This window comes from Vipera ursinii (assembly GCF_947247035.1).
Source record: "Vipera ursinii genome assembly, chromosome: 3".
Lineage (NCBI taxonomy): Eukaryota > Metazoa > Chordata > Lepidosauria > Squamata > Viperidae > Vipera > Vipera ursinii.
This window is the reverse complement of record NC_139516.1, coordinates 83,856,499-83,867,912: the sequence shown is the minus strand read 5'-3', so window position 1 is coordinate 83,867,912 and position 11,414 is coordinate 83,856,499. Positions and strand designations below refer to the sequence as shown.

Sequence of the window (11,414 nt, the reverse complement as noted above, 5' to 3'; positions counted from 1 at the left end):
ACCGTTTTTTTAAAAAAAAAACAACCTTTAAAAGAGTCTCATTACCTACAGAACCCAAACTGAAGAAATTATAAAACATTAAATTTCCTGCCTTTCAAGATGTAAAACAGCCCAGCTTTATTTTTCCTACTGTTTAAAAGATCATGTGGAAATCACTTTATATGGGAGCCCATATCTCATTTTCAAGAAAGGCATAAGCAATTTTTGGCCATTATATACAATGAAGCTAGATTTGGCTAGAGAATTTTCCATGTATTAGTAGAAGAGGTGAGTTTGGGATAGGACAGGGGTCAGCAACCTGAAACAGTGAAAGAGCCACTCGGAACCGGTTCCCTCACAAAAGGAAAAACTGGGAGCCGCAAAAAATGTGTGTACATGTGCGCATGCGCAGAACAGGGTTTGACTGAATAGTGGAGCCAAGGCGAGATATGCACCTACCCTGCATATTTGAATTGATTGGTTGAACTTTTTTAGTCCCACTTTTTTTTTTGGACTGCACATGGCAGAGGACTGGGAGCCGCAAGAGATGGCTGAAAGAGCCGCATGCAGCTCCGGGGCCGCGGGTTGCAGACCTGTGGGATAGGATCTCACCATGATAAAATTCAATTTTGATTCATGTCAATCAAGGAGGAAACTAATGTTTTAGGACACCTTTTTACAACTATTATACTAAAAGTGATAACTGCACCATGACTAGATTTAAGGTGGATCACAGCAATGGAAGTTTTTTGAGTGGGGGTGGGGGATAGGAAGTGGAAGAAATGAAATGGAAGCTGACGTATAAAGAGACAGCGTTGAAATGCTGAGAATTTAGACTATTAAAATGTGAACTGCTCCTCAAAAATCACACATTGTAACTTATTCTTGTCCCTAAATGTACCTAATAGAGAGTAGAGACTATAGAAATATCCTGGGTAACAAAGAAATATTGCAGAGTTCTACTTCATCTACTTGTCAAAGAGGAAGCCTTGGTTACAAGATAGCAATGTCTGTCATTTGTTTTACCAGACATCCTTCTCTGTGAATCTTTATTCTCTGAGGTTTAAAAAAACAATGGGAGTGTGGGGAATGATTGCTGCTTCAGCACTAAGCAGGAGTGGAAAGTGGCATCAATTTGAAATAAAAGCATGTAAGGTCCTCTGCCCCCACTGGGAACAAAGAATATTCTAATTATTGCTCCCAATATGTAAAGGACAGAATTAAAGGCTTTGAAACTACTTTTATGCGTGTGTTTTCTAAGTCCCTTTAACCTTTAGCTATTATCCATGAATAGCAGTGGTATGTTATGAATGAATAGGTATATGAATATGCTGGCAACAGGTTTGGAGTTATAAACTTTCAGTTAGTGTTTGACAATAAAAGAATAATCTACCCCAATGTCTACATGTTCTCATTTCTAATCCTAACAACAGGGTACATTGAAGACATTGAAAAACTACAAAATCAACTATTCAACCACATGAAGTCAGGAAAATATCGAAATAAATAATTTGTTTTAAAATAACTATAGAATACTTGTTAAGAGTATAAATGGTATTTTTTTCTTCAAAAACAGAAGCACCAGTCTTAAGAAATGTGGTATGAGAAATATATAATAGGAAGTGCCAGTGGCATCTGAGTTCTGGATAAGATTCTTTTAGAAAAGTGTACACTGAAATCAGTTTAAATGGGAGTGTCATGCTGAATTTTAAAAGACCAGATCTCCTCGGTATACAGTCTAATACTTACATGACTGTGTTAGGAAATAAATATGCCAGAACAAGGGGAATGGTATGTTTTTATGACATGCTGAGGTTCACTTTTCCCCACCCAGTCCCTACATGGTACAATGGTTTTGATTGGAGTTGTAAAATATTCTTAACCCAGGCATATTCTTCATAGGTTGCTGTAAATGTTAATGCTGTAAGATCAGATTCTAAGACCAAATCAGTTTTTCTTTAATATTGAAATTGTTTCAGTCATTACGAGTGAACTGTGAAAAGAGATGACGTCCAATGCAGGGAGTAGGCATCCCTTTCTCCATCATGTGACTTCTGCAAAGGCTGTGATGTGGTTCTACAAGGGTGAAAAGAACAAAGCATGGACGTCATTCAACTATAAAGATGAGAGGTGCATTTTCCCACCCTACCACAGAAGATCCCACAGTTTAGACTTCAGTAGCACTTCAGAGATTCACCTCTACATATCTCAAGAAAATCTAAAATGCTTCACAAAATATTCCACATACATTAATTAAATCACCAGTCTTAAGTGACTAAGTGCTTCATACACTTAAAACTGAAGCCAAATTTTACAATTATTTTATAAGTAACTACAATATAAATTTTAAGAACAAACATGGCAAAATCTGGTGAATCAGATTAATACTATTTTAATTCTGCATTTGTTTTTTTTTTAAAAAAAGTTTCATAACTCTTGAAAGTGGTGTAACATGAAACAGGAGAAACTTAAAGGAAAATTGTATTTACTATTCAGCAGAATGCAGACATGCCCTCTTTCATTAATTAAAATTTCTTCTTTATTCAGTCTATACTCTCCACTGTTTCATTCAGCAGGATGCATCTATATATTTCTTGTGTAAACATGTTCGTATGAAAATACATGCATGTATACAAAGCATTTTAAAGAGGTAGTAGGTCATTCTTTGTTAAAAAAAAATAAAAAATGGTGCCTGCAACTTCATAATTTTTACACGTGTTGCATGTTTTAAAAGAGTGGGGCTTCAATTTTGGCTGTTTAAATTTTTGGGGAGGTCAGACACCTCTAACCCTCAGCCATATGCCTTCAACCACTCTTCCGTGCTTGAAACCCTAAGTCTCAGTCTAAAAAGAACTGTTTTGTAGAGACTCCTGTCGGGAATATTGAGGACAACTATTGATCTAGGCTTGAAAACGCATCTAACAATGTCTGTGTCCTTAGGATTCCATTCATATCTAGTAATCTTAACTGCATAATCCTAAAGTTCCTTAAAGGTGTCTGCTGAAGGTTCCTGAACCTGTAAGACAATAAAAATCAGCATATTGAGATGTTGATTTCTCTTGTTTTAATTAGAGTTGATCGTGACCATACTACCCAAATGATTGATCAGGCAGTATAAACATTTTTGTGGTCGTACACTTGACTTTTTGACATATTAAGCAGTGCAAACAGACATGAGCCTAAAGTAATGAAGCCACTGGAGTGGATGGATGGGATTTTCAGCCTTCAGAAGCCCAGAGATTGGGTTGACACCCTTATTTTTAAACACATGTTTTACATCTGTGGCCAGCTTGTCCCGATTTCTTTTTTAACGAGTGAAAAACTGCGCCTGCATCTTTACTTCTTGGTAGTAAATTCCGTGGTGCGTTTTTGTGTGGTGACCACAGAATTACATCTGCTGAAAAACACAAGGCCCCACTTTTGCCTCAAATACGCGCCTTTAAAAAATGGCGGAAGAAAGTGCTACACAAAGCACTCAAAGGGGACATTGCAGCAAATATGTTAAGCGGAGCAAGCTCTTTCTCCTTAGAGACTCAGTGCAGCTCCTTCAAGAGCTTTCCCATATATTTACTGTATACATGCGTGCGCAGAGGTATTCTGCTTCAGAAGGAAGTTCTGGGTGCAGACAACCTGGGAAAATCCCAGAAAGAGCTTTTCTTCTGCAGAATGTTAAGTGTCTCCACTTTGAAACAAAAGTGCTTTTTTTGTAACGGTGTGTTTCATTGAAGCACCCTTTCAAATGCTTTGCATTGATCTACTGGGAGATACAAGGAATCTGTTTTTAAGTCAGCCATTCCTCATTCCAGAACTGCAAAAAGATGTGTCTGTATAGGGCACAGGGTAAAGCTTTTTGGAGTTCTCTTGAGTATGAAACCTTCAACAACACCTTTTGATCTAGCAGTCAGAGCAGACACACTGAAACCCATGCCAAAAAAAAAAAACCTAGGTTATATTATCAAATTCCTCAGTGAATGTTTGTTGGCACAAGCGTTCACTATTAATTCACCACAATCTTGTGTTTAGTTTTGTGAACTGCAATGCACAAGTTTATATTTTTGGAACAGCAGAGGTTGTTACTAGCAAGAAAAACATGCACAGCATGGCAATAGTTATTTCCAACCAATATATCACTGGAGATGATCCTGTGATCCACTGGTATAAAGAGCAAACTGCAAGAGCAAAAACTATAAAATATTACCATTAAAATAACAAAATATATTAAAACTGAACCTTAAGTGCTGGTTTCCATTTTAAAAAATAGAAACCATACTTAGCAATATGCCAAATAATGATTCTTGCTATTGGAAATAGCATTCCACTCACGTCAAGTACATTTTGACAACATTAGTAATTTATAATATAAATCTTCAGTAATGCACAACTTACTAATCATTTTGAGTATGAACAAGCATACAGAACACAGCATACAATTTACCTGGTACTCCTAATCATGTTCCAGTCTGTGCATTTCATTAAATGCAGGATTAAACTGCATTTGATCATACGTGTCATCTCAGTTTTTAAAATATTTTTCTCCCGACTCTGCAGGAGATACAGAGTAGCATAGAATAAAAATGCCGTTTCACAAACTTCTGTTTCTCAGACAGACCCTTGCCTGCACTGAAGGTTCAGATATGTCCCTTGTAAGACGGCGTTTAAACACAACCAGTGCGCTTGTTTGCACACGTAACTTTATTGCCTTATATGAAGATGTTCAAACTGGTCCATTCCTGTTATCCAGGAGAAGAGCCTAAAGAGCTTGGCTTTAAAAGAGTGTTCTTGCAAAGGTTCTTCTTGACCACGATTTGCACCTGGGTTCTGTAACATGTACAATAATTGCATCACTTGAATCATGTTTGGACAGCTTTCGTTTTTCTTCATCTTTCCAGCAGGCAACATAGAACGAGGAGGGCTTTGTTTTTAGTTTTAACTTAAATAAAAAGGTGTATATATAGGCTACTCTCTGAGGGTCAGTACTGAAGGAGGACAGACGTATTCGAAAAGAGGAGCAGTTCAAGAGCTATGTACAATCAATACAGTTATCCTCTACTTAGCGTGTAAATATTTAGATTTTTTTTTTTGCTTGTAGGAAATAACAATGCAAACTGAATTTCACCTTTAAAAAGTGTTGGTAGAATTATTTTTCACTCATGCATATGCACCAAGATTAATGTATTTGAGAATTACATGTTTCACCGGTATAACGCATTTTAATTTGCAAACAGATCTGATATGACCGATAGCACTCAAGGGTTCAAAAAGTCCATATGGACTTTTCCTTTCGCCATGCTGCCAGCCCCACATTATCTTTTCCATATATGCATATAAATCATCATCATCATCATTCCATTCAATGAATCCATTCACTGCAGGATGAAAGCTTTTTCACTGAAGGTTATATAGACTATAATCTTTATTTCTCAGCATATCTCTGGATTACAAAAAAATCCCAAACCACTGGTATGCTTTAGTTAAGGCTGAAAGCCAGCTCGGTGTACTGGTTAAGGCATTAGGGTAGAAGAAACTGGGAGACTCTGAGTTCTAGTCCTCCCTTAGGCACAAAGGCCCTAGACCTTAGGATAGTTACACTCCCCCAGCTCTAGGAAGGAGGCAATAGCAAGCTACTTCTGAAAAATTTTGCCAAGTAAACTGCAAGGACTTATCAAGGCATTCTTAAGGAAGCATTCTGTGACTAGACGGCACAAAAAAGGGGGGGGAGGGGGCATGGAGACTGAAAAATCGTGATTGGTCCAAATATACCCAGCTGACTTTGTGCCTAAGGAAGGACTAAAACTCTCCATCTCCTGTTTTCTAGCCCGGTGCCTTTAACCATTAAACCAAAGTGGCTCTCATTTAATCACCCACAAAATTTAAAAGGTTTGTGAGTATAGTCCACAAAGTCAGGAAAAAAATGCTAATGTTAAAGAGAGTGTCTGTGGAGAGATGAACCAATAGATTTCTGACAAAATTAGCCTTACTACACTGTGCTATAAAAAAGATTGGTGCCCCTATGTTACACTTCATGTCAATGAGCTGTTCTATGATTTGATTTCTGAAAAGCGAGATTAATAAACTTAATTCCGTCAGTTCATACATGCGTATAATAAACACTTTAGGGAAGGTTTTGCTAGCTGAGTCATTATTTTTATCTGTTTAAAGTTGCTATTTCGACACCACTGTCTTATTGTCCTTAAGTCAACTAAGGCAGAATATAAATGGGTATTAAAAAAACAATAAAAAGGTAACCAAGTTAATACACTGGTTTTACATCGGTTATAAATCAAGCAATGTACAATTAAGTACAGGTGGTTCTTTTACTGACCACTCCTTCAGTGACTGTTCAAGCTGATGATAGCAGTGAACAAGTGGTCGTTACAACAGGTCCTCAAAGTTCCAGCCATCCGTATCCTGAGGTCACATGTTCATGATTCGTGACCTTCCCTTCCCACTGAAGTCAGAAATCACAATCCTGTAAGGTGCTCAATCATTCATTCAATTTCTATAGCTGCCCGTCTCAAGTCAATGGCTCCGGGCAGCTTACAATTTAAAAAAAAACCCACACACGCATATTACAATTAAAAATACTAAAAACATTTTAAAATAATAACAGCAGGGGGGAAAAAATCAAAAACATCCAGGGGGAGGGCCTTCTCTGTTGGGGCACCTGCTCGGTGGAATCCACTTCCCCGGGTGCTCCGGATGGCCCCAGACCTTCGGTCCTTTCGCCGTGACCTTAAGACATATCTTTTCCAACAGGCCGACCTGGACTGATGACAATGGGGTTTTTAATTATGATTTTAAATGTTTTTATTGGTTTTAGTGGGACTTTGACACAATTTAATTCTTTTTTAATATTTGTATTCATTTGTATTTTATTGTTAGCCGCCCTGAGTCCTTCGGGAGATAGGGCGGCATACAAGTCTCATTATAAATAAATAAATAAATATACATAGGAGCAAGGTACTTGGCCAATCTCTGAAGGGAGGATCGTCCATGGAGCAAGGGCACTGCAGGAAAAGCTCATTTTCTGGTCCCTCTCAGCTGACACTTTTTGGCTGATGGGTTCTGCAGCATTCCCATTATTCTGCTCAGTTAGGTAGAGACTCTTGGAAAAAAGGTGATCTCTCAGGTACCCTGATCCAAAGCCATGAGGGCTTTAAAGGTAACCACCAGAAGTTTGAACTGTATCCAGAAACACACGAGTAACCAATGCAGCTCACACAGAAGTGGTACAAGAGCCTTGGTGGAGCAGTGGGCTAATGCCTCCTTAAGTAACACCAGCTGCCTGCAATTAGTGCAGGTTCGAGTCCCACCAGGCTCAAGGTTGACTCAGCCTTCCATCCTTCCGAGGTAGGTAAAATGAGGACCCAGATTGTTGGGGGCAATTAAGCTGACTTTGTAATAATGCCACTTGGGGTGTGTGTGAAAGCCCTAATAAGCAGGCATATACATAGAATGAAGGCTACTGCTAAGCTTGTAAGCCGCCCTGAGTCTTCAGAGAAGGGCGGGATATAAATGGAATTAAAAATATAAAAATAAAATAAAAATATTACATGTGCGGTGTATCTGGCACCATTTACTACAAGCACCGCTGCATTCTGAACCAGTTGAAGTTTCCAAATGACCTGCAAGGGCAATCTCATTTAGACTCCTAAACCAAGGGTTACAAGGGCATGAGTTATTGTGAGCAGGGCCTCCCGGTCCAGTTATGGGCAAAACTGGCGTACCACCCAAAGGTGTGTAAAGGCTCTCCTAGTCACAATTGCCACCTGCTCTTTCAGCAGGAGGAACCTTAGCCTGCATAGCACACGTCTGGGGGCAGTGCAACCCCCTCCAGAATCAAAGATGGAAGAACTATAAGGAGATGAGCAGGCTGAGCCCGAGGGAGGGGTCAAACATGTCATAAGTCCCTGTGTGCCCACAACATATCTAAGTCCAGCCCACCTTAAATGCCTTTCTTATTTCCGCTTATTTCCCTTAAAGGCCAGTTGTTGAGATTCTTGCAGAAAGCTTAACCTTGCAATAAATCGTTATACTCATTTGAACTGCCTGAATCTCCTGATTTCCCTGGTGCTTGACAAGAACCCTGTCTCTAGGAGGTTGAGAAAAACCAAGTTTGAATCCACTTTCATCCATAGAAGCTCACTGATTACTTTGATCCAATGCCTATCTCTCAGCCTAACCTACACTAAGGATTGTTATAGGGAAAATTTGGAGGAGTCAATGTTACATGTACCACTATTGAGATCCTAGGAGAAATGTGAGATAGCAACCTAAAGAAGTAATAATAAAAATAATAGCAACAACAGAATTGGATTGACCTGGATTCTGGATAAAGTGTCTGATGTAATGATGCCTACGTAGGGAAAGCAGACTATGAATTGGTTCCTCTTATTCATGCATTTTTTAAACAATGAACATTTAGCTGCCCTGCAATGTTAATTTGGGCAAACAAAATCCTTTATTTTGACATCTCATAGGAAGCTAACAGAACGGATTATACAAAAAGATACACCCATCAACCAGATGCTTGCTTGAGCAAATGAGATGGTGAAACAGGTTGATTTCTGAGATGAAACTGAATAGAATAAAGACTTTAACAACATTTCACACTCTGCTGTAATTACCATAGTTTTTAGGTAAACCAGACTGAGGGGGTTACCTTAAGGAGAAAAGAAAATCAAGAAATATCTCTAACATCCCAGCCCTATGCCACTGATTTACCCATTTCCCACCTTATTTATTATTTATTATTATTATTACTGCTAAGCTTGTAAGCCGCCCTGAGTGTTCGGAGAAGGGCGGGATATAAATGGAATTAAAATAAATAAATAAATAAAATTTACTTAGTTAAGTGGTGAACATACCTAATATCTTTCTTCCTCTTATTTTCCCTGCAGCAACAACCTTGTGAGGTGGGTTGGGCTGAGAGAGAGTGACTGGCCCAAAGTCACCCAGCCAGTTTTTCATAGCTAAGATGGGATTAGAACATATATACCCTCTTGGTTTCTAGGCCGGCGCCTTAACCACTAGACTGAACAAGCTCAATATACACACAAGCAATCTCAGGCATTCATGCAAGATGTCCACATCCTACTGTGTAACAACCACTCAAGTCTGTCAAATGGCAAGGGACATTTGGGGTAAAAAACAAAAACAAAAAAACCCCAAAGTGCATATTAGTGTCCAAAGCAATCATTAATTTTATGCAAATAGCCTCCTGCAAACACTGCTCAAACAGAAGCCTTCAAGATAAAAACGCACAGCTAGGATGTTTTAGGGCACACCTCAGTATATTTAATGTAAATTTAAGGATAAAGGGAAACAAGTTAAAGAAACAGTCTTTATGTCCAGTTTGTGATAAAATAACATCAATTTACTTATCAGTCCTTTCCACCTAGGTTCCATGTCATTTGAACAATTAGACGCATATAAAAAGTACATTTGTATATGCAGTCTTTTGTACAGCCACAAAATCATCACTGGGCAACTAATGTATCCCCTTGAACTGAAAAGTTTGGACACACTAAAAATTTTTAATTGGCATTAAATTAATTAACTGAAGAGAATGTTTCCGTGCCGACGTCATGATGTTGTGAGAGAAAGAAGGCCGCCTCTTCTGACAAACTGTTTTAACAGCACAATACAAATTTAGCCTTTTTTCTTTATACTGCATTTTCCTCATGGCCTCCTACAATCCTTGAGAAGATACAAAAGCGTTCCTAGTCTCCAGATCACCATAGTTTATGATGTGGACTTAAAAATTCATTTCTCTTACAAAAAGTTAGCAAGGCAACCATTCTACCTCAGATTCACCAGAAAAGTTATCAATTCACCACAGACCTTACCTTTACTACAGAATGTTCTACCTGAGGGATGCTGATCATAGACATCTGTCCCAGATTGTCCAAGTGTGACTGTTCATGTTGTGGTTGTCTACCTCTAAAATTATTAACCACACATACCACCTAGAAAGAGAAAAAAGTTCTTAAGATACTATGAAGCCATTATGATATCTGGGTCTTGACAGAAATACCAGTATAATTAAACTATACAGTTTCCAAAATATATTCATCCCTCCAAAAGTTGTAATTTAATACGCTGTAACTTTAGGTAATTATAAAGCCAGTATAGTGGAAGTGGAATTCGCCATGTTATTCCTGGTGCTTAAAACAAAGTTTTCAAATACTTAGGTGATATTTCCAAACTAATATAATTGCAGAGGATGCAGTTTGATAGAATGTGACCTTAAAAACTGAACATCATTAAATTAAAATAGAAACGTGTCAGTGGAAGAACTGATACTGATGATGCTGGAATTCTGGATTCTCAGGCCTGAGAAAGTCATTTTATAAACAAGGGACTGATAATCCTGGAAAGAAACAACTCATTGAATATAGAATCAAAATTGCAAGAGAAAGATTCCATGTTCACATGGAAATGATAATGACAGTAATAAAAAGAGCTCTTTAAAAATTACTCTCTGAATAGAACAGTCTAATAGTTAAAAAGCTCATAGATGGAATAACGCAATACCATACGATTACTTTAGCTGGGTAAGACGTAATAAATAGCCCATATTCTGATGGATTAATAAAATGGTGGGTCCTACATAACAGTCAGACATGTAACAGGTAGAAAAATGTGAAGCTTATACATACCAAAAACACAGCTATTGAAATACCGACTAGAAATCCTGCTATCACATCTGACCAGTGATTTCGATACTCTGCTACTCTGTTGATACCAGCGAGAAACGCCATACACATTATGCTCAAGCAAAGGACTGGTTTTGCCAGCCTGGTCCCTCTAGCCTTTATTGTGTGGGTGATGTACATCTAGGAATAAAAAAATAAAAACAAAAATAAATGCAACACAATACCCATCAGTTTTCATCTAGTTATTGAGGAATTTGAATAATTGTCCCCACTTTGGAGCAGTAATGATTTTAAAAAAAATCATATAAATTAACATTTATGCCAGGAATCCAAATAAGCTATTGATTAATTTACTGGATTTCTATCCTGCTTTTGGACTGAAATCAATTGCAACCTTGAAAATTATGCTTTTTTGGCCCCACCCCCACCCCCCTGGTTGAGACCGGTGATAAATAATCGTTCAGAAACGGACACAATCCATGATGAGTGAAAACCAGATACAGGTAATTCTCAACTTACAAACACAATTCAGCCCAACAATTTCTGCTGATAAGCAAAAAAAAGTTGTTAACTGGGTTTTGCCCCATTTTATAACCTTTTTTGCCACAGTTGTTAAGTGAATCCCTCTAATTATTAAGTTATTAACCTAATTCAGGGGTAGGCAACCTTGGCTCTTTTATGACTTGTGGACAACTCCCAGAATTCCTGAGCCACTGCTGACTCAGGAATTCTGGGAGTTGAAGTCCACGACTCATAAAAGAGCCAAGGTTGCCTACC

At 38.1% G+C, this 11,414-nt stretch overlaps 1 protein-coding gene across 1 annotated transcript in view; it reads right to left on the bottom strand.

The window, feature by feature from the left end:
* Positions 1–2,022: 2,022 nt before the first annotated feature.
* PLPPR5 (phospholipid phosphatase related 5) overlaps positions 2,023–11,414 on the bottom strand; it is a gene marked incomplete at both ends in the record, with an annotated part of 81,212 nt that continues 71,820 nt past the window's right edge. The window contains 3 exons of the mRNA XM_083357625.1: positions 2,023–2,055; positions 9,828–9,947; positions 10,641–10,817. Of these exons, the coding sequence (XP_083213751.1) occupies positions 2,023–2,055; positions 9,828–9,947; positions 10,641–10,817 (330 nt within the window). The remainder of the gene's footprint in view (positions 2,056–9,827; positions 9,948–10,640; positions 10,818–11,414) is intronic.